The sequence below is a fragment of the Centropristis striata genome, chromosome 19, assembly GCF_030273125.1.
Source record: "Centropristis striata isolate RG_2023a ecotype Rhode Island chromosome 19, C.striata_1.0, whole genome shotgun sequence".
Taxonomy (NCBI): Eukaryota; Metazoa; Chordata; class Actinopteri; order Perciformes; family Serranidae; genus Centropristis; species Centropristis striata.
In genome coordinates, this window is record NC_081535.1 from 458,639 (window position 1) to 482,225 (window position 23,587).

General features: G+C 46.9%; 2 protein-coding genes and 1 long non-coding RNA gene across 5 annotated transcripts in view; 1 reads left to right on the forward strand and 2 right to left on the reverse strand.

Annotated features, from left to right (window-relative positions):
- Positions 1-482: 482 nt before the first annotated feature.
- On the reverse strand, positions 483-1,940 carry LOC131992049 (uncharacterized). The gene is made up of 2 exons (XR_009396191.1): positions 1,310-1,940; positions 483-586 (listed from the first exon to the last, which is right to left on the reverse strand). It is a non-coding gene; the product is annotated as an uncharacterized LOC131992049 (long non-coding RNA).
- Positions 1,941-7,804: 5,864 nt separating this feature from the next.
- Positions 7,805-14,839, reverse strand: LOC131992874 (mucin-2-like). Its single transcript, XM_059358586.1, has 7 exons — positions 14,587-14,839; positions 11,288-11,389; positions 11,095-11,189; positions 9,756-9,954; positions 9,542-9,627; positions 8,275-9,474; positions 7,805-8,218 (listed from the first exon to the last, which is right to left on the reverse strand). Exons 1-7 carry the CDS (start codon positions 14,783-14,785, stop codon positions 7,805-7,807), a joined length of 2,295 nt encoding a protein of 764 aa, XP_059214569.1. The 5' UTR covers positions 14,786-14,839.
- A 2,606-nt stretch (positions 14,840-17,445) lies between these two features.
- LOC131992540 (AN1-type zinc finger protein 5-like) overlaps positions 17,446-23,587 on the forward strand; it is a 7,532-nt gene continuing 1,390 nt past the window's right edge. Inside the window, exons 1-5 of one of the 3 annotated variants that reach the window (XM_059358151.1) lie at positions 17,446-17,592; positions 20,900-21,077; positions 22,140-22,236; positions 23,365-23,443; positions 23,516-23,549. In XM_059358151.1, coding sequence (XP_059214134.1) covers positions 20,921-21,077; positions 22,140-22,236; positions 23,365-23,443; positions 23,516-23,549 — 367 coding nt within the window. In that variant the 5' untranslated portion in view covers positions 17,446-17,592; positions 20,900-20,920. Of the gene's footprint in view, positions 17,593-20,899; positions 21,078-22,139; positions 22,237-23,364; positions 23,475-23,515; positions 23,550-23,587 lie in introns of all 3 variants that reach the window. The other 2 variants (XM_059358153.1, XM_059358152.1) reach the window with 2 other exon arrangements.

Consider the following 23,587-nt stretch of genomic DNA (forward strand, 5'->3'; position numbering starts at 1 on the left):
GATACTGAAAGAGACTTTACAGAAATTAATTCATATTCTCTTCATTATAAGTGGGCATTCTTCTTTATTGCTGGTGCAGATCCTGCTTTGATTCTGTAATTTAACAACATAAACCCTTGTTAAATTTACAAAACATGTCTGTAGTCAGCGTTACAAACTATTCTCATAGCTCTTTTCTGCACAATATATATAGTCTCCGTATTTGTTTAGTCAATGCTTCCCCATCTGTAGGATTTCCTCCCATCATTTAACATCAGTCCTCAAGAAATGTAAACACAATTTGGCCTTGAATATATATATCTTCTGACTGTTAAAGTGAAGCTCCAAGGGAGAGTTCAACTGGCACCAGACAGATCTGATAAACATCTAACATGGCGGTGAAAATTCTCTTCTCGTCCTTGTAAATGCTGCATGTGGCTAACGGACGGCAGAACTTCATGACTGAGACGTGGTTCTTGTTAGATAATAAAAATCCCAAAGTTCATCCAAAAATATTTTATTGTGAGAATTAATTCACATGGACTAAATATCTCTTCTTTATATGTGGGCATTCTTCTTTATTGCTGGTGCGGATCCTGCGTTGATTCTGTAATTTATCAGCATAAAACCATGTTAAATTAACAAAAACTGCCAGTAGGTGAAGATAAAAAGCATTCATGATATGCACGCTCTCAAGGCTGTACAAAATAGTTTTGAGTTTATAAAGTCAACGGCAGACACTGCTATTTTTTTGAACACACCCCTTTCAACTAATTGCCCAATTGCACAGCCTTAAGAGTTGCATGTCATGAATGCTGGGCCTGGTTGGTTTTCTGAGAATCTACTGCACCTACTGGTACCTTGTTTACCATGTAGCAATAAAACATATACTACAACCCTGGATTAATCTGGTTAGTCACATTGGACTAACCAGACTAACTTGGCTATTATTTTGAACACTACTGTACATGATATATGTACAAAAACACATTTTAATCTAGCATTTAGTTTAGTTTTTGACTGGATAACACATACAAGTTGGATGCATTCAACACAAATTAATCAATTTACCTTTAGATTCTGTATCAATTTACTAATTTTGCACTGCCATCCTCTCCCAAAAGCGAAGAAAACGGGATTTATCTTAGATTTAGCACAGCTGTTATGTTTGAACTTCTCTGGCTGAGACATTCAACCAAAGCCGAAAACATAACTTTAGCCTTAATGACGCAGTCTTCAGCAACTACACAACAGCTAACTAGCTTCCTAAGTAAAAATAAAAAAGTTGGCAGTTCTCACGTATTCTCCCGTGTGTGTGAGTGAGTGTTACCGTTATGGCTTTATTAAACAGGTCTCACTCCTCTGGAGTCACTTCGGTCTTCATGGCGGTGCCTGGAGCCACGGCAGAGCGCTGCTGAGCGGCCACCTGGCTCAAGTGAAGTCTGCGGAGCTCCGTCACGGCCAAGTCCACCACAGTCTCCATCAGAGCAGATATCTGACTCTCAACAGTCTCCAGGCTCAACATGTCTGGACCTGGAACTTGATGGTCTGGTTCGGTCCATGAGCATCAGACCACCATTAGGAAAGCTCTCATGTTACTGCAGCAGGGTCTCACGGCCCGCCCCGCTTAGTTCTGACAGTAAAATTCGCAATGCAGTTGCAGAAAGTTTTGTGATTCTGATATTAGGATTTATTGGATGTCATGGTCCAGGGGGCACAAATCTTTGTGGTAGAGGAGGCACCAGACGTTGTGGTGAGGGTGGAATGTGTCAAGGGGTTGTTGGACTTTGTGGTCAAAGGGGCGCGCCAGTTTTTGTGGTCAAGGGCCTGTCACTTACATCATGAATGACATTGACCAGTTACTTAAGGCGGTGCTCGTCGACAAGGCAGTGGCACTCGTTGACTAGGGGGCGGTGGTGCTCGAGGTCCATGGGGTGGAGGACATTGTTGAGGAGGGGGCGGTACTGCTCGAGGTCCATTGGGTGGAGGACATTGTCGAGGAGGGGGCGGTACTCGAGGTCCATTGGGTGGAGGACATTGTCGAGGAGGGGGCGGTACTCGAGGTCCATGGGGTGGACGACATTGTCGAGGAGGGGGCGCTGCTCGACGTCCATGGGGTGGACGACATTGTCGAGGAGGGGGCAGTACTCGAGGTCCATGGGGTGGAGGACATTGTCGAGGAGGGGGCGGTACTGCTCGAGCTCCATGGAGTGGAGGACATTGTTGAGGAGGGGGCAGTACTGCTCGAGGTCCATGGGGTGGAGGACATTGTCGAGGAGGGGGCGGTACTCGAGGTCCATGGGGTGGAGGACATTGTCGAGGAGGGGGCGGTGCTCGAGGTCCATGGGGTGGACGACATTGTTGAGGAGGGGGCGGTACTGCTCGAGGTCCATGGCGTGGACGACATTGTCGAGGAGGGGGCAGTACTCGAGGTCCATGGGGTGGAGGACATTGTTGAGGAGGGGGCGGTACTCGAGGTCCATGAGGTGGAGGACATTGTCGAGGAGGGGGCAGTACTGCTCGAGGTCCATGGGGTGGAGGACATCGTTGAGGAGGGGGCGGTACTGCTCGAGGTCCATTGGGTGGAGGACATTGTCGAGGAGGGGGTGGTACTGCTCGAGGTCCATGGGGTGGAGGACATTGTTGAGGAGGGGGCAGTACTGCTCGAGGTCCATGGGGTGGAGGACATTGTCGAGGAGGGGGCGGTACTCGAGGTCCATGGGGTGGAGGACATCGTCGAGGAGGGGGCGGTACTGCTCGAGGTCCATGGGGTGGAGGACATTGTCGAGGAGGGAGCGGTACTCGAGGTCCATGGGGTGGGCGACATTGTCGAGGAGGGGGCAGTACTGCTCGAGGTCCATGGGGTGGAGGACATTGTCGAGGAGGGGGCAGTGCTCGAGGTCCATGGGGTGGAGGACATTGTTGAGGAGGGGGCGGTGCTCGAGGTCCATGGGGTGGACGACATTGTTGAGGAGGGGGCGGTACTGCTCGAGGTCCATGGGGTGGACGACATTGTTGAGGAGGGGGCGGTACTGCTCGAGGTCCATGGGGTGGAGGACATTGTCGAGGAGGGGGCGGTGCTCGAGGTCCATGGGGTGGGCGACATTGTTGTGGAGGGGGCGGTACTGCTCGAGGTCCATGGGGTGGACGACATTGTCGAGGAGGGGGCAGTACTCGAGGTCCATGGGGTGGAGGACATTGTCGAGGAGGGGGCGGTGCTCGAGGTCCATGGGGTGGACGACATTGTTGAGGAGGGGGCGGTACTGCTCGAGGTCCATGGCGTGGAGGACATTGTCGAGGAGGGGGCGGTACTGCTCGAGGTCCATGGGGTGGAGGACATTGTCGAGGAGGGGGCAGTGCTCGAGGTCCATGGGGTGGAGGACATTGTTGAGGAGGGGGCGGTGCTCGAGGTCCATGGGGTGGACGACATTGTTGAGGAGGGGGCGGTACTGCTCGAGGTCCATGGGGTGGACGACATTGTTGAGGAGGGGGCGGTACTGCTCGAGGTCCATGGGGTGGAGGACATTGTCGAGGAGGGGGCGGTACTCGAGGTCCATGGGGTGGAGGACATTGTCGAGGAGGGGGTGGTACTGCTCGAGCTCCATGGGGTGGAGGACATTGTCGAGGAGGGGGCAGTGCTCGAGGTCCATGGGGTGGAGAACCACCTCCTCCTCCTGCTGCTGCTGCTTGTTGTCGAGACAGCGGCAGTCGTGGTCAAGGGGGCGGTGCTCGAGGTCCATGGGGTGGAGGACATTGTTGAGGAGGGGGGGGGTGCTCGAGATCCATGGGGTGGAGAACCACCTCCTCCTCCTACTGCTGCTGCTTGTTGTCGAGACAGCGGCGGTCGTGGTCAAGGGGGCGGTGCTCGAGGTCCATGGGGTGGAGGACATTGTCGAGGAGGGGGCAGTGCTCGAGGTCCATGGGGTGGAGGACATTGTCGAGGAGGGGGCGGTACTGCTCGAGGTCCATGGGGTGGAGGACATTGTCGAGGAGGGGGCGGTACTGCTCGAGGTCCATGGGGTGGAGGACATTGTTGAGGAGGGGGCAGTACTGCTCGAGGTCCATGGGGTGGAGGACATTGTCGAGGAGGGGGCGGTACTCGAGGTCCATGGGGTGGAGGACATTGTTGAGGAGGGGGCGGTACTCGAGGTCCATGAGGTGGAGGACATTGTCGAGGAGGGGGCAGTACTGCTCGAGGTCCATGGGGTGGAGGACATCGTTGAGGAGGGGGCGGTACTGCTCGAGGTCCATTGGGTGGAGGACATTGTCGAGGAGGGGGTGGTACTGCTCGAGGTCCATGGGGTGGAGGACATTGTCGAGGAGGGGGCAGTGCTCGAGGTCCATGGGGTGGAGGACATTGTTGAGGAGGGGGCGGTGCTCGAGGTCCATGGGGTGGACGACATTGTTGAGGAGGGGGCGGTACTGCTCGAGGTCCATGGGGTGGACGACATTGTTGAGGAGGGGGCGGTACTGCTCGAGGTCCATGGCGTGGAGGACATTGTCGAGGAGGGGGCGGTACTGCTCGAGGTCCATGGGGTGGAGGACATTGTCGAGGAGGGGGCAGTGCTCGAGGTCCATGGGGTGGAGGACATTGTTGAGGAGGGGGCGGTGCTCGAGGTCCATGGGGTGGACGACATTGTTGAGGAGGGGGCGGTACTGCTCGAGGTCCATGGGGTGGACGACATTGTTGAGGAGGGGGCGGTACTGCTCGAGGTCCATGGGGTGGAGGACATTGTCGAGGAGGGGGCGGTACTCGAGGTCCATGGGGTGGAGGACATTGTCGAGGAGGGGGTGGTACTGCTCGAGCTCCATGGGGTGGAGGACATTGTCGAGGAGGGGGCAGTGCTCGAGGTCCATGGGGTGGAGAACCACCTCCTCCTCCTGCTGCTGCTGCTTGTTGTCGAGACAGCGGCAGTCGTGGTCAAGGGGGCGGTGCTCGAGGTCCATGGGGTGGAGGACATTGTTGAGGAGGGGGGGGGTGCTCGAGATCCATGGGGTGGAGAACCACCTCCTCCTCCTACTGCTGCTGCTTGTTGTCGAGACAGCGGCGGTCGTGGTCAAGGGGGCGGTGCTCGAGGTCCATGGGGTGGAGGACATTGTCGAGGAGGGGGCAGTGCTCGAGGTCCATGGGGTGGAGGACATTGTCGAGGAGGGGGCGGTACTGCTCGAGGTCCATGGGGTGGAGGACATTGTCGAGGAGGGGGCGGTACTGCTCGAGGTCCATGGGGTGGAGGACATTGTTGAGGAGGGGGCGGTACTGCTCGATGTCCATGGGGTGGATGACATTGTCGAGGAGGGGGCGGTACTGCTCGAGGTCCATGGGGTGGAGGACATTGTCGAGGAGGGGGCGGTACTGCTCGAGGTCCATGGGGTGGAGGACATTGTTGAGGAGGGGGCGGTACTGCTCGAGGTCCATGGGGTGGAGGACATTGTCGAGGAGGGGGCAGTACTGCTCGAGGTCCATGGGGTGGAGGACATTGTCGAGGAGGGGGCGGTACTGCTCGAGGTCCATGGGGTGGAGGACATTGTTGTCCTCCTATTCGTGGTCGAGGGGGCGGCGGTCATGGTGGCTGCAGTGGGGGTGGCAGTCATGGTGGCAGCGGTTGGTGCGGCCGTGGTGGTTGGGACAGAACTGGTGGTGACGGCGGTCGGGACAGCCGTAGTGGTAGTGGTGGTCGGGGCAGCCGTAGTGGTGGTCGGGGCAGCCGTAGTGGTAGTGGTGGTCGGGGCAGCCGTAGTGGTAGTGGTGGTCGTGGACGACATTGTCGAGGAGGGGGCAGTACTCGAGGTCCATGGGGTGGAGGACATTGTTGAGGAGGGGGCGGTACTCGAGGTCCATGAGGTGGAGGACATTGTCGAGGAGGGGGCAGTACTGCTCGAGGTCCATGGGGTGGAGGACATCGTTGAGGAGGGGGCGGTACTGCTCGAGGTCCATTGGGTGGAGGACATTGTCGAGGAGGGGGTGGTACTGCTCGAGGTCCATGGGGTGGAGGACATTGTTGAGGAGGGGGCAGTACTGCTCGAGGTCCATGGGGTGGAGGACATTGTCGAGGAGGGGGCGGTACTCGAGGTCCATGGGGTGGAGGACATCGTCGAGGAGGGGGCGGTACTGCTCGAGGTCCATGGGGTGGAGGACATTGTCGAGGAGGGAGCGGTACTCGAGGTCCATGGGGTGGGCGACATTGTCGAGGAGGGGGCAGTACTGCTCGAGGTCCATGGGGTGGAGGACATTGTCGAGGAGGGGGCAGTGCTCGAGGTCCATGGGGTGGAGGACATTGTTGAGGAGGGGGCGGTGCTCGAGGTCCATGGGGTGGACGACATTGTTGAGGAGGGGGCGGTACTGCTCGAGGTCCATGGGGTGGACGACATTGTTGAGGAGGGGGCGGTACTGCTCGAGGTCCATGGGGTGGAGGACATTGTCGAGGAGGGGGCGGTGCTCGAGGTCCATGGGGTGGGCGACATTGTTGTGGAGGGAGCGGTACTGCTCGAGGTCCATGGGGTGGACGACATTGTCGAGGAGGGGGCAGTACTCGAGGTCCATGGGGTGGAGGACATTGTCGAGGAGGGGGCGGTGCTCGAGGTCCATGGGGTGGACGACATTGTTGAGGAGGGGGCGGTACTGCTCGAGGTCCATGGCGTGGACGACATTGTCGAGGAGGGGGCAGTACTCGAGGTCCATGGGGTGGAGGACATTGTTGAGGAGGGGGCGGTACTCGAGGTCCATGGGGTGGAGGACATTGTCGAGGAGGGGGCGGTACTGCTCGAGGTCCATGGGGTGGAGGACATTGTCGAGGAGGGGGCAGTGCTCGAGGTCCATGGGGTGGAGGACATTGTTGAGGAGGGGGCGGTGCTCGAGGTCCATGGGGTGGACGACATTGTTGAGGAGGGGGCGGTACTGCTCGAGGTCCATGGGGTGGACGACATTGTTGAGGAGGGGGCGGTACTGCTCGAGGTCCATGGGGTGGAGGACATTGTCGAGGAGGGGGCGGTACTCGAGGTCCATGGGGTGGAGGACATTGTCGAGGAGGGGGTGGTACTGCTCGAGCTCCATGGGGTGGAGGACATTGTCGAGGAGGGGGCAGTGCTCGAGGTCCATGGGGTGGAGAACCACCTCCTCCTCCTGCTGCTGCTGCTTGTTGTCGAGACAGCGGCAGTCGTGGTCAAGGGGGCGGTGCTCGAGGTCCATGGGGTGGAGGACATTGTTGAGGAGGGGGGGGTGCTCGAGATCCATGGGGTGGAGAACCACCTCCTCCTCCTACTGCTGCTGCTGCTTGTTGTCGAGACAGCGGCGGTCGTGGTCAAGGGGGCGGTGCTCGAGGTCCATGGGGTGGAGGACATTGTCGAGGAGGGGGCAGTGCTCGAGGTCCATGGGGTGGAGGACATTGTCGAGGAGGGGGCGGTACTGCTCGAGGTCCATGGGGTGGAGGACATTGTCGAGGAGGGGGCGGTACTGCTCGAGGTCCATGGGGTGGAGGACATTGTCGAGGAGGGGGCGGTACTGCTCGAGGTCCATGGGGTGGAGGACATTGTTGAGGAGGGGGCGGTACTGCTCGAGGTCCATGGGGTGGATGACATTGTCGAGGAGGGGGCGGTACTGCTCGAGGTCCATGGGGTGGAGGACATTGTCGAGGAGGGGGCGGTACTGCTCGAGGTCCATGGGGTGGAGGACATTGTTGAGGAGGGGGCGGTACTGCTCGAGGTCCATGGGGTGGAGGACATTGTCGAGGAGGGGGCGGTACTGCTCGAGGTCCATGGGGTGGAGGACATTGTCGAGGAGGGGGCGGTACTGCTCGAGGTCCATGGGGTGGAGGACATTGTTGTCCTCCTATTCGTGGTCGAGGGGGCGGCGGTCATGGTGGCTGCAGTGGGGGTGGCAGTCATGGTGGCAGCGGTTGGTGCGGCCGTGGTGGTTGGGACAGAACTGGTGGTGACGGCGGTCGGGACAGCCGTAGTGGTAGTGGTGGTCGGGGCAGCCGTAGTGGTGGTCGGGGCAGCCGTAGTGGTGGTCGGGGCAGCCGTAGTGGTAGTGGTGGTCGGGGCAGCAGTAGTGGTGGTGGTGGTCGGGGCAGCCGTAGTGGTGGTGGTGGTCGGGGCAGCCGTAGTGGTAGTGGTGGTCGGGGCAGCCGTAGTGGTGGCGGTGGTCGGGGCAGCCGTAGTGGTGGCGGTGGTCGGGGCAGCCGTAGTGGTGGCGGTGGTCGGGGCAGCCGTAGTGCTGGCGGTGGTCGGGGCAGCCGTAGTGCTGGCGGTGTTGGTGTTGTTCGGGGCAGCCGTAGTGGTGGTGGTGGTCGGGGCAGCCGTAGTGGTGGTGGTGGTCGGGGCAGCCGTAGTGGTGGTGGTGGTCGGGGCAGCCGTAGTGGTGGTGGTGGTCGGGGCAGCAGTAGTGGTGGTGGTGGTCGGGGCAGCAGTAGTGGTGGTGGTGGTCGGGGCAGCCGTAGTGGTAGTGGTGGTCGGGGCAGCCGTAGTGGTAGTGGTGGTCGGGGCAGCCGTAGTGGTGGTGGTGGTCGGGGCAGCCGTAGTGGTGGTGGTGGTCGGGGCAGCCGTAGTGGTGGTGGTGGTCGGGGCAGCCGTAGTGGTGGTGGTGGTCGGGGCAGCCGTAGTGGTGGTGGTGGTCGGGGCAGCAGTAGTGGTGGTGGTGGTCGGGGCAGCCGTAGTGGTGGTGGTGGTGGTCGTGGTCGGGGCAGCCGTAGTGGTGGTGGTGGTGGTCGGGGCTGCCGTGGTGGTGGCGGCGGTCGGGGCAGCCGTGGTGGTGGTTGGGGCAGCCGTAGTGGTGGTGGTGGTCGGGGCAGCCGTGGTGGTCGGGGCTGCCGTGGTGGTGGCAGCGGTCGGGGCAGCCGTGGTGGTGGTGGTCGGGGCAGCTGTGGTGGTGGTTGCAGCAGTCGGGGCGGCAATGGTGGTGGTGGCAGCAGTCGGGGCGGCCGTGGTGGTGGTGGCAGCGGCCAAGGCGGCTGTGGTGGTGGTGGTGGCGGCAGTGGTCGGGGCGACCGTGGTGGTGGTGGTGGCAGTGGTCGGGGCGGCCGTGGTGGTGGTGGCAGCCGTTGGGGAAGCCGTGGTGGTGGTTAACGGGGCAGCCGTGGTGGTGGAAGCGGTCGGGGCAGTAGAGGAAGCAAACGGGGCAGTAGTGGAAGCAGTGCTGGCAGTAGAAATAGTTGTAGTGGAAGCTGTACGTCTTGTAATCTCTACGTCTGTTCCATTGTATGGCACTTCAGGAATTTCTTCAAGGCCCCAACTGGTATATTCTGGCTCATAATAATAATATTCTGTATCGGCATCCGTGTCACCATCAGTTGCTGAGCTTGTTGTTGTTGTTGGTATTGTGCTTGGATCAAATAGATTATCCGGATCAAATTCTTCAGTAGGAACATCTTCAAAGAACCACGTATCATATTCATCTGGGATTTGTCTCTTGACATGCCTCACTGTTTTTTGGCCACAAACCACCAGCGTTGTGCACAGTTTCCCAGTAGACTCCAAATAAACCAGTTCAAACCCAGATTCCTGTAAACATGGGAAATGTTTACACACTAAACAGTTAGCATGTTTACATGTTTTGCCAATGACTTACCTTGTCTGGTAACTTTGACATCTTCACAAGCAAAGCATTGTGGGTCCATCGTCGTCTCATGGAGTATCGTTTGTCACTTAATAAATCTGCCAGTAGAGCGGAGACAAATTGTTTCAGCCTAACAGTGTCTGCCTACAAGCAATGATGAACAATCTGTGACGGACTTGGCCAGGTTGATTAATAATAGAGATTCTTCCAGCTACATCGGTCTTACCTAGGTCTTTCACCTTCACCAGTTTTGTTCCACGAGGCAGCTTCACAGTGACATGAGTCGTTCCACAAGTCACCAGTGGGGACTTCACTTGTGGTGACATGACTGGATTCTCACAGGCGGCCATGCCCGTCACGTTCTCCTGTAGCAGGCGGTCGAAATAATGCAGTTTCAATGGGTGGCATCCAATTCCATATTCAGTCTGAGGATGTGAAAAAAATATATATATCTCGTTAGGGTTTGGTTCCTGAAACTGAAAATATGGTTGCTTTTTTTTTTTTGTTCATTTCATTTGTGTAATTAAGATACTATACAGCTGTACGTCATCTGCATAACTAGAGTCAGGCATTGATCTACCCCGAGCTTTACCGTAAGTAAGCTTACAATAAGTGAATAAATCAAACATCCCCCAAACGTAACCAGCTTTCAGATTCAACATAATCTATCACAAATGAGATATAGTCTGGAGACCACCTATTCATTTTAGAGGAGGCGTGGTTTACGATCGTCCAGAGCCGTTTATTGGGCGCTACGAATGTCTATCATAAGCGTCTGTACGTAGTTCTTAGCCAATTGTATCAATTATACCAGATGACGTATGTAGAGAGACAAATTAGATGAAGCATCAAGGAAGAAGACGACTGATGTTTACACGATGTCGCTGAACAATTACTTCCGTTTGTGCTACATAGATATGAAGAAAGAAGGACACTCTACATATGCACACTCTTCAGACATATTTTTCCCAAAAAACAACGTGACGACCACAACGACCAGGGTCTCTAAACCCCATTAGCTCAGCCACTAACGGGGCTAGTTGGTAGATTAGGCTTTTGCCAAATCCTGATTCTCAGCAAGGCTAAAACATCCTTTTTGGTGGTGATAAAGGAGTGTAAAGCCAAACGTTGTTCTTCTTTTAAAATAAACTATCTAGAACACTGTCTACAGCTAGATTAAAAGAGAGCTTGGTGTCTGCTGCAGCCATGTTGGATCCGTAAGCAAACTACAAGCTTCCGTCTGTCCAATAGTACGCGTCATCATCTCGCCGTTCCTCCCCGTTCTGTGATTGGATACCAAAAGCAGGGCTAAGAAACGCCCATGGACACCATGCCGCCTTGCAGTTCCAAACCAAATCGAGTGTGCAAGGCAGCATGGGTACAACCAGGCTACAATATTAATGTTATTACAGTTAAATCAAGAGAATAGCCGGCAGCAGTGGAAACTCGTAGCCAAAATACGATCATTTGCATAGCAAAAATAGCCTCCTTTTGAACCAAACCACAGGAAACCTTGAGATATTCCCCACAGTACTCATTAGTCTGGGCAAAGAAATCCATCTGACCTGTGGTGCTGTGTAGCAGCCAGTGTAGGGAAGCTTCACCAGCGACCACCACTTGGAATTTTGCTCGTCAGGCAGCGACAGCAACTTTGTTCCATCTGTGGAAATAGATTGGGAGATTAGACTTCTGATGGCAGCCGTCATTACATTTTGAAAAAGGCAAAAACAAACACACACATGGACAAATCAAACATACCTTCCAGATGCAGATTTGTGTATCGGAGGAGTGAAAAATGCAGAAGAAGCGTTCCATTACTGCAGCGATACAGCGGCTGGTTGTCGTCTGATCTGCCTGAAACTAGATGACACAAACAGAAAAGATGCTACATTAAACAGACAGCCTGAGAGCTGAACCATCCTTTCCCTAAGCCACACACACAAGTGCAGCCAACTGCTGTATTAGGCTTTATTATTTTCAATTCTTATAAAAAAAGTTGCGATTCACAACAGGTTGTACATTTTACACCCTCTTCTCCACTTCAAAACCCTCAATCAGCATCCTGATAGAGAAACGTGCCCATTGGAGAGAGGAGGAGGGAGGAGGGAGGGTGGATGGAGGAGAGAGGATGGAGGAGAGAGGATGGAGGAGGGAGGAAGGAGGGTGGACGGAGGAGGGAGGAAGGAGGGTGGATGGAGGAGGGTGGATGGAGGAGAGAGGATGGAGGAGAATGGAGAAGAGAGGATGGAGGAGAGAGGAAGGAGGAGGAGAAAGGATGGAGGAGAGAGGATGGAGGAGGATGGAGGAGGAGAGAGGGAGGATGGAGGAGAATGGAGGAGAGAGGATGGAGGAGGATGGAGGAGAGAGGATGAGGAGAGAGGATGGAGGAGGATGGAGGAGAGATGATGGAGGAGGAGAGAGGATGGAGGAGAATGGAGGAGAGAGGATGGAGGAGGATGGAGGAGAGAGGATGAGGAGAGAGGATGGAGCAGGATGGAGGAGGGAGGATGAGGAGAGAGGATGGAGGAGAGAGGATGGAGGGTGGATGATGAAGGAGGGAGGATGGAGGAGGAGAGAGGAGAGAGGATGGAGGAGAGAGGAGAGAGGATGGAGGAGAGAGGATGAGGAGAGAGGATGGAGCAGGATGGAGGAGGGAGGATGGAGCAGGATGGAGGAGGGAGGATGAGGAGAGAGGATGGAGGAGGATGGAGGAGAGAGGATGGAGGAGGGAGGAAGGAGGGTGGATGGAGGAGGAGGGTGGATGGAGGAGAGAGGATGGAGGAGGGAGGAAGGAGGGTGGATGGAGGAGGGAGGAAGGAGGGTGGATGGAGGAGAGAGGATGGAGGAGAGAGGATGGAGGAGAATGGAGAAGAGAGGATGGAGGAGAGAGGGAGGAGGAGGAGAAAGGATGGAGGAGAGAGGATGGAGGAGAGAGGGAGGATGGAGGAGAGGATGGAGGAGGAGAGAGGAGAGAGGATGGAGGAGGATGGAGGAGAGAGGATGAGGAGAGAGGATGAGGAGAGAGGATGGAGGAGAGAGGGTGGAGGAGAGAGGATGGAGGGTGGATGATGAGGGAGGATGGAGGAGGGAGGATGGAGGAGGAGAGAGGAGAGAGGATGGAGGAGAGAGGAGAGAGGATGGAGGAGGATGGAGGAGAGAGGATGAGGAGAGAGGATGGAGGAGGAAGGTGGATGGAGGAGAGAGGATGGAAGATGGAGGAGGGAGGATGGAGGAGGCATATCGGAGGAGCCATAAGCGAGGATACATGAGCATCCTATGCGGAAGTCTTTTCAGTGGCCCCGCCCCCTGACTTATTGATCAGACTGATTGATACATCAACATCTCTGTAGATCAGATTAAAGTCAAGTGTGTCCCCACAAGTTTCACATTTTATTTATATGATTCTCCATGTAGTTAAAATCTGTTTTATTGTGGCAAGAAACACTTTAATATCAACAATCACAATCAGAATTAAATAAGCACATAATAATACTAATAATTTAATTAGCACATAATACTTAAATTAACACAATACTAATAATTTAATTAGCACATAATAATACTATTAATAATTAAATTAGCACATAATAATACTATTAATAATTAAATTAGCACATAATAATACTATTAATAATTAAATTAGCACATACTTAAATTAACACAATACTAATAATTTAATTAGCACATAATAATACTATTAATAATTAAATTAGCACATAATAATACTATTAATAATTAAATTAGCACATAATAATACTAATAATTCATTTAGCACATAATACTTGTTAGTGACCAGCTGAGCTGGTTGTTAATGCACCATTCATGTTCCAGGGTTGTTGTTTTTTGGTCTCTTTCTTTGGGTTATGTTTTATTCATGTTCTTGGTCTCACCACATACCCTGGAGTGGATAAGTAGGGTTAATTGCCACATTCACCTGTGATTACCACATTCACCTGTGATCACCACATTCACCTGTGATCACCACATTCACCTGTGATCACCACATTCACCTGTGATCACCACATTCACCTGTGATTGCCACATTCACCTGTGATTGCCACACAAAGAGCAGGTCAGTAGAGCAGAGAAGCTGAATGCAGTCTGGTTGGTGGACCTGTTGTTCATTTGGAGGAAAGTTTGCAGCCTTGGTAGGCAAAGCGAGGTATGTCGCACTGAAACAATAGTGGCATGTGTTTTGTTTGGTTCCATATGTTATATTCATATATTGTTATATATTTGTTTGGTTCCATATGTTATGTTATATTCATATATTGTCATATATTTGTTTGGTTTCATATATTATGTGTGATATTGGAGTTTTATGGTTGACTGTGGGTTTTAAAGAAAACAAACTATCTAATGAAGTAAAATGTGTGAACTTTTAATATGTGCAAATATTGATATTTTGTGTTTGTGTTTTAGTTTCACGGTGCTCGGCGATGGAATAAAATTTTGTACCAGTTGAACTCTACGCTGTCTCATTGATGCCAAGGGCTGTAACAATACTAATTAAATAAGCACAATACTAATAATAATCACATAATACTAATTAAATTAGCACATATTAATACTACCAATAATGAAATAAGCACAATACTAATAATTAAATAATCACATAATACTAATTAAATTAGCACATATTAATACTACCAATAATGAAATTAGCACATAATACTAATAATTAAATAAGCACATAATACTAATAATTAAATAAGCACAATACTAATTAAATAAGCACATACTACTAATAATAATTAAATTAGCACATACTACTAATAATTAAATAAGCACATAATACTACCAATAATTAAATTAGCACATAATACTAATTAAATTAGCACATACTACTAATAATTAAATAAGCACATAAAGTTATGCTCAGTAGGTAAATTATACACAAAACAATATGATTAAGATACTGTTGCTAGATATAAGAAGAAACAAATACTTGGTATACTTCATGTTTTTAACAGTGTAATGGATGAAACCAAGCCAAGCCAACATGTTGTCTGGTGAATGATAAAGTGGAGCATGGTGGAGCTGCAGCAGGTTTGTACCTTGTAGAAAGCTCCAAACCGGAGCAGTGAAACGCCTCCCGGCTCGCTCTGCTGGAGCCCACTCCCACTGCTCCGCGTGGCCGGGGGAAAGCGCGTCATTGGCGGCCAGACGAGCGTGTGCGTCCCGGTGTCTGTGAGCATCGTGGAGCTGGACTAGTGTGAAACAGAAGCAAAGCCAAGCTGGGAGTGCGGACGCCATGGCAGCGCTCCGGTCCACTCCGCTTCCTCTGACACCAGCACAGACTGGAGAGGGAGCCGCACACACCTCAGCAATTAAAGAGCAGCAACCTGCAACGAGACGCAGCTGCGTCACCAGGGGAGCAGCTGCGTCATCAGGTGGGAGGCGAGCTGGCTTCTGGGAAATGTAGTCAGTGGTGGAAGAAGTATTCAGATCCTTTATTTACTGCAGTAAAAGTACTAATACACACTGTGAAATGACTCCACTACAGTAAAAGTACTAATACACACTGTGAAATGACTCCACTACAGTAAAAGTACTAATACACACTGTGGAATGACTGCACTACAGTAAAAGTACTAATACACACTGTGAAATGACTCCACTACAGTAAAAGTACTAATACACACTGTGAAATGACTCCACTACAGTAAAAGTACTAATACACACTGTGAAATGACTCCACTACAGTAAAAGTACTAATACACACTGTGAAATGACTCCACTACAGTAAAAGTACTAATACACACTGTGAAATGACTCCACTACAGTAAAAGTACTAATACACACTGTGAAATGACTCCACTACAGTAAAAGTACTAATACACACTGTGGAATGACTGCACTACAGTAAAAGTACTAATACACACTGTGAAATGACTGCACTACAGTAAAAGTACTAATACACACTGTGAAATGACTCCACTACAGTAAAAGTACTAATACACACTGTGAAATGACTCCACTACAGTAAAAGTACTAATACACACTGTGAAATGACTCCACTACAGTAAAAGTACTAATACACACTGTGAAATGACTCCACTACAGTAAAAGTACTAATACACACTGTGAAATGACTCCACTACAGTAAAAGTACTAATACACACTGTGAAATGACTCCACTACAGTAAAAGTACTAATACACACTGTGAAATGACTCCACTACAGTAAAAGTACTAATACACACTGTGAAATGACTCCACTACAGTAAAAGTCCTGTAAGTACAAAAGTATCAGCATCAAAATGTACTTAAAGTATCAAAAGTAAAAGTACTCGTCATGCAGAATGGACCCACTCAGAGTGATTTATATATTATAAATGTATTATCAGATTATTAATATTGATGCATTCATGTAAGCAGTGTTTTAATTTTCTCAAGATAGAGCTCATTAATACACTGTTATGAGGTTTAATTTATTAAACCATATTCAACAGTTGAATAGATTGAAAAGCATGAAAAAGCTCACAATGTCAATCCTAAAAACAAGTCTTTACACAATAAGATCATTAAATAAGCACATAATAATAATAAAGCACATAAAGCTATGGTCAGTAGGTAAATTATACTCAGAACAAGATAATTAAGATACTATTGGTAGATAGAAGAAGAAAATACTTGGTAAGCTTCGTGTTTTATAATTATTATTGCAACTTTCAAAATGACTCCAAAAGACACAAATTACAAATGACCAAAAAACAACAAGACACAAAATTACCCAAAAAAAGACACAAAATTACCCCCAAAAAATTAATTTAATTAAAAAAATGTCTAATCACTTTAAATGTATCATGCTGCGGTCTAGAACTGCTTGTAGACAAACTGCAGAAGATAAAAAGTGAGTAAAAACTCCCTAAATATGTCCAACTCTCCTCCTTAATCCTCCTCGGGACTAAAGGCTAAAGACCCGGAGAGACTTGGCACATGTTGGGGGAGGACTGTGTGTATGAAGGAGACCTCAAGTTGGATTTGTCGCTTTCTTTATAAATGGTGCTAGGGGGGTCTGAAAAGTTGCTAAATCTAAAGACAAAGTCGTTAAGTTGTCAACACTGGCGCTCACTGCCCTGAGGAGCTCCGCTGTTACGTTGACGTTACGTTACCTGCGCTACTCGTTATATTGACGATGAATAAACTTGAACGTGACCTTTTACGTTGATGTCCTAAGAGGGTCCGGCAGGATTTAATGCCTCAAAACAAGTAGAAAAGAACTGTGGGTCCATCTTCAACTTTTTTCTTGTTTTTCTGAGTAATTTGTGTCTGTTTTTCTCAAAAAAATTTTTCCTGTTATTCAGACTATTTTTTCAAGTTTTTCCTGACTATTTTTTTCCCTGTTTTTCTGACAGTTTTTTCCCTGTTTTCCTCGCTGTTTTTTTTTTCTTTTTTTCAGAGTATTTTTGTCTGTTTTTCTGACTTTTTTTCTGTTTTTCTGGCTATTTTTTTCCTGTTTTTTAGAGCAATTTTGTCCCGTTTTTTTGACCAATTTTTGTCTGTTTTTCTGATTAATTTTTGTCTGTTTTTCTGACTATTTTTTTAACTGTGGGTGTAGAACTCTGGGCCCATCTTCAACTTTTTTCCTGTTTTTCTGACAATTTTTTTCTGTTTTTCTGACAATTTTTTTCTGTTTTCTGACTAATTTTTTTCTGTTTTTCTGACTCATTTTTTTCTGTTTTCTGTCAAATTTTTTTCTGTTTTTCTGACTATTTTTTTTCTGTTTTTCTGACTAATTTCTGAACTGCGGGTCCAGAACTGCGGGTGTGACTCTGCAGCTCGTCGTCCAATCAGAGATCAGAGTTTCCGTGACGTCCACCGGAAGAAGCAGAGCAGTGAAAGACAACAGAGGAACCAGAAACAGAACCAGATCATCTCCAGATCCATCTGAGACTAGCAGGAGCAGGTTAGAGACCCCCAGAGACAGACTGAGACAGACTGAGAGTCCTCTAGACGGCCCTAGTCAGTTAGTTAGTTAGTTAGTTATTAGTTAGTTAGTTAGTGTGATAAACTCCATTAAACTACCTGGTTTACAGAAGAACAAGGAGGATCCTGAAGGTGAGTTAAAGCTCTTAAACTGTTAGAACATGTTGGTGGAAAGTTCCTGAAGGGAACAGAGAACACAAACTATGTTAAAGTGGTTTATAGTTTATACTTTAAATGATATTAATGTTTATATTTTATAGTTTAAATGGATATTAATGTGTTTCACAGCTTTAAACATCTGTCTGTTGTTTAACACGTGTTGGGGAAAGTTTCATCAAACTGTAAAATAATAATAATAATAATAATAAAATAAGACTTTACAGCTGCTGAACCTCCAAATAAACACCTCAGATATATATAATATATAATAAAACACCTCAGATGTATAATAAAACTCGGATCTGACTGTTAATAACGAGCTGTTTAATCTGTTAGCATCCGTTAGCTTCATTAGCTAGCTGCTGTAGCTGTTAGCATCATCAGGGTTTAACATGATTTAATCCGCGTGTTTAGCTGTTTTATTAGCTCTCTGGTCTCGTGTGTTAACACCAGCAGAGGGTGTTTATTATCAGTTGTTGTCTCGGCACGTGGACGGTCTGTGCTGCGGACAACAGCAAAGAAAACAAAGACAACAACAACAATGCTAACATGCTACAAGTAGCCACATCACGAGAATCTGCTACACGGCTGTTGAGGCTAACTGTTAGCTGCTAGCTGCTAACTGCTAGCTGTTAGCTGTTAGCTGTTAGCTAGTCACTAAACAGCAGTAAAGGTAAGCTTTAATGGTCTTTAATGGTCCAGTCTTTAGACCAGAGACTAGTTAACTAGAACCTGTGTGACTGGTCCAGGTGTTGTAATGTTCTCCAGCTAGCTCAGAGCTACAGAGAGGCTAGCAGCAGCCGTTAGCATGTTAGCATTAGCATGACTCAGTGATTTATAGGAGAGAGTCTATGAGGCCCAGAAAACTATAATAATAATAATAACAACAACAATATAAATAGTGTTGGCTGTTTGGGGCTATTTTGTTGGTTTTTGACTCTTTTTCATTCTGCCTGTAAATAAACTTAAATAATGATCTCCACGTTATTATTATAATTATTAATAATATATAATATATTAATAATTATTATGCTGATATCATCTTTCACAGCTCAGCCTCATTATTATCCAGTCATTCTGACTCACTGGATCAACGTTTTGACACACAAAAATACATCCAAAAAAACAACAAAAACACACACAAATACATCCAAAAAACAACAAAAACACACAAAAATACATTTAAAAAAAACAGCAAAAATACATAAAAAAAACAACAAAAACACACAAAAATACATCCAAAAAAACAACAAAAACACACACAAATACATCCAAAAAACAACAAAAACACACAAAAATACATTTAAAAAAAACAGCAAAAATACATAAAAAAAAACAACAAAAACACACAAAAATACATCCAAAAAAACAACAAAAACACACAAAAATACATCCAAAAAAACAACAAAAACACACACAAACCATACAACAGTCCCCCATCACAGGTGGACTGTGTGAGTGTTTCCTGCTGGGGTTATAGAGGGGTTATAGAGGGTTTATAGAGGGTTTATAGAGGGTTTATAGAGGGGTTATAGAGGGTTCAGGTTAGTGTTGGTGTGTGATGAGGAGACATTATTGTGCCTGGTCCCAGCTGTGTTGACTCTCTGGAGGTCTCTATCAATAGATGTTTTAGTGTTTGGAGTGTACTTCTTCTTCTTCTTCTCTTCTTCTTCTTCACGTCTCTGATGACTGTCATCATGTGATCTAACATGTAGCTGATCTCTGTGATGGGAGGACTTCCTGTGTGTTTCTGCTGTGTGTTATTAGTGATTATGAACAGACTTCCTGTGTGTTTCTGCTGTGTGTTATTAGTGATTATGAACAGACTTCCTGTGTGTTTCTGCTGTGTGTTATTAGTGGTTATGAACAGACTTCCCTCTAGTAATAACCTCAGACTTCCTTTACTGTAACTGACTTCATGTTGCTGGTGTCCAGAGACCAGGAGGCTGAGTTCTAACTGGGACCAGAACTATAAACCCATCACAGTAACTCTCTCTACAGTTTTTTTAAACCTGTGTGATACATATTTACTGCCATAAAAGGTGTATAAAGTTGTGGAGGCAGGATCCCCAGTCAGCCCTACACGCCACATGATCACTGGGGTTATTGTTGTTTTTGTTTGTTTGCATCAGTTAGTGATGATCAGTTTGTCGTTGACAGTGTTGATTGATGACTTTGTGTAAATGAGATGGAGAATATAATGTTTGGGTAATGACATCAATCCAAACTCAGCTGTGATCTGATCATGTCACTAAACTGATTAATTATTGATATCTGGAGATTCATCGTGTGGACAGAAGAACAGCAAATAACAACACATTGTCTTCTGACCGCTGATGTTTGTTTGTTTGTTTGCTTAAATCTGCAAAAATAATCCAACATAAATGGTTCCTGATCATATCTGGGTTCTTGGTTGTAATGCAGCTGAGTTTATCTGAACCACATTATCCACATTAACTCCTGCAAAGAGTCTTTGTTCAACCCTTGGGAGCTTTGGGCTGTTTTCTCTGTTTTTTAATACAAATTTAAACTAATTTTCCCACTTAAAAACCGTGCACCGTGCAGTCTTGGTGTCATTGTTTTCAGCACAACCTCTAACAGCAATATGACCTGATCATCATTTATTCATTTTGACTTATTGGATTAACATTTAGCCCCAAAAGAAACTAAAGTCTGATTTAGAAAATTATGTTTATTTTTTTTCTTTCAAAACACAATCATGCTCTGTGAAGAATGTTAAGTGTTGCAAATGTGAACACAGGTTGAAAATATTACATAAAAGAGGTAAAATGAGGATTCCTGCTAATTGTATATTTTTAGACTGAATATATTTGACCTTATTTCTATCTGGTATATCATCATCAAACAAAACTAGACATGTAACATGGTTTTCTTGATAATGATTTTGGTTTTTATTAATAAAACCATGTTAAATGTCTAGATATCAGCTCTTAAATTAAACTCTTATCAGATATTTTTGTTGTTCTCATTATATTTGTCCAAACAAATGAACCTTTAGTTGAACCAGACATTAAAATGAACAAGAAATTAAAGAAACAAGGAGGTTTAATATATTTGTCCATGACTGTATAAAGCAGCTGGCCTGGATCAAGGATCACAGCGCACATTCAAACTATATCGATAAATGTGATATGGTCTAATTCCATATCACATTTATGAATATATTGATAAATATATATATTTTATATCAACATATCTATAACTTCACTCAGTATTTCTAATTGATTCATGGTGTCCATGTGTCTCTGTCTGTCTCCAGGTGAGCTCACCTGTCATCATCATGGCCCAGGAGACCAATCAGAGCCCGGTTCCTATGCTCTGTGCTAACGGCTGTGGTTTCTATGGCAACCCCAGGACCAATGGCATGTGCTCTGTGTGCCACAAGGAGCACCTGTCCAGACAGAACAATGGAGGAGTCAGCACTCTGAGTGCTGTGGGTAAGAGCTGCTCCTCCTCTCCTCGCCGTCTCCTCCGTAAGGAGAGCAGCTATTGGCTCCTACAAGCCACGACAAGTCGATAAATGACGTCATCGCCTCATTTGCATAATTGACCATGTTCATGTAGTTGTACTGGACGCTGTAGGAGAGATTAAAACACCTTAAATATGTTTAGAACGGCGAGTTCACTGTCTCTGTCCCAGTCCAACCCTCCTGAATCTCCTGAATCCTCCTGAAACTGACCCAGAACAGACTCCGGCTGGAAACCAGCCGGCGGCAACAAGTTGCCGGAGGACAACACTCCCAAAGTCTCCAGTCACACCAGAAAAAGATTCTAGATTTGTCGCTCTCTTAATAAATGGTGGCTAGGGGGGTCTGAAAAGTTGCTAAATCTAGAGACAAAGTCGCTAAGTTGGCAACACTAGCGCTGGCCTGAGGAGCTAACCTGTTAGCTTGATGTTGACATGACGTCATGTTGACGTTGTGTTACGTTGTGTTACGAGAACAAGTGACAAATTTAAAGAAAAAAGTGACAATTTTACGAGAAAAAAATCTGACTTAAAGAAAAAAAGTGATACATTTACAAGAAAAAGTGACAAATTCACGGGAAAAAAATTCTCAAATTTACGAGAAAAAAGTGACAAATGTACGGAAAAAAATTCTCAAATTTAAAGAAAAGGTGATGAATTTACAAGAAAAATTGACAAATTCACGAGAAAAAAGTGACAAATTTACGGAAAAAAGTGATGAATTCACGGGAAAAACATTCTCAAATTTACGAGAACAAAAGTGACAAGTTTAAAGGAAAAAGTGACAATTTTACGGGAAGAAAATCTAATTTAAAGAAAAAAAGTGATACATTTACAAGAAAAAGTGACAAATTGTTGACGTTACGTTGACGTTGTGTGATGTTGTTGTGTGTTGTTGTTGTTGTTGTGTGTTGTTGCTGACACAGTGCCAGTATAACTCATGAGTGGAGCATCGTTATTGATGATGATGAATGCAGTGGAACGGTGTTTGTGTTTGTGTTTGTGTGTAACTTGTTGTCGTGTGGTCCCCCAGCCAGGAGCCCCTCCCCCTCCCCCGAGGCCATCCAGAGGTTAGAGGTCAGCCTGAATAACGCCGCTGCTGCCGCCGCCGCCAGCCACCAAGCTCTCAGGTAGGACGTCCACCAGGTGGAACCTGATCAAACCACAAGTTACACTCAGCAGCTCAGTTCACCATCAACGTTATTAAAGTCACCAAAACTAACCAAATAACCAAAACTAGAACTAAAGAAACATTTTCAATAACTGAAATGAAAAGAAAAATGAGTGTTTTAAAAAACACGATAACTAACTGAAACTGTATTTTGTGGTTACAAATTAACTAAAACTAACTAAATTATAGTGAAAATGTCCTTCGTTTTCGTCTTTGTCAACTTTTTTCATCCGTTAACCCTTTTGGTTGATATGAAATCTATTTCATCTATCTGGTTTTATGACTTAATAAACTTATTGGGGCTGAGATGGATCAGACAAAGGAAATAAAGGAAACATTTATTGTGACCTTATTGAATCTGGACCCAACAAATACCCCATTACAAAACAACTACAACTAATAAAAACTAAACTACAACTAATAAAAACTAAACTACAACTAATAAAAACTAAACTACAACTAATAAAAACTAAACTACAACTAATAAAAACTAAACTACAACTAATAAAAAAAATCTCAAATTTACAAGAAAAAAATCTCAAATTTACAAGAAAAAAATTGATACATTTAAAGAAAAAAAGTGATAAATTTACAAGAAAAGAGTGACAATTTTACAGGAAAAAATTCTCAAATTTACGAGAAAAGTGGCGAATTCACAAGAAAAAAGTGACGAATTTACTAAAAAAAGTGACAAATTCACAACAAAAAAGTGACTTTTTTTAAAAAGTGACGAATTCACGGGAAAAATATTCTCAAATTTAAAGAAAAGGTGATAAATTTAAAAGAAAAATTGACAAATTCACGAGAAAAAAGTGATGAATTCACGGGAAAAACATTCTCAAATTTACGAGAAAAGAAGTGACAAATTTAAAGAAAAAAGTGACGAATTTACGAGAAAAAAGTGACATTTAATTAAAAAAGTGTTACAAAAGTGACAAATTTAAAGAAAAAAGTGACAATTTTACGGGGAAAAAAATCTCAAATTGAAAGAAAAAAAGTGATAGATTTAGCAGAGGTGGGATTAATAAAGTAATGAATCTAATTTTAATCTTAATCTTGATTGTCTTTGTCCTGTTGGTGGCTTCAGTGGCATCTCCAAGTCAGTAACTCAGCAGATGACTGAGATGAGTCTGTCCTGTGAGGAGGAAGGAGCTTCAGCCAGCAGAGAGGAGGAGGAGGAGGAGCTCTCACAGCCAGGTACGCTACATATATAGAGATATATATATATATATAGAGAGGAGGAGGAGGAGGAGGAGGAGCTCTCACAGCCAGGTACGCTACATATATACAACTATATATATACACATATA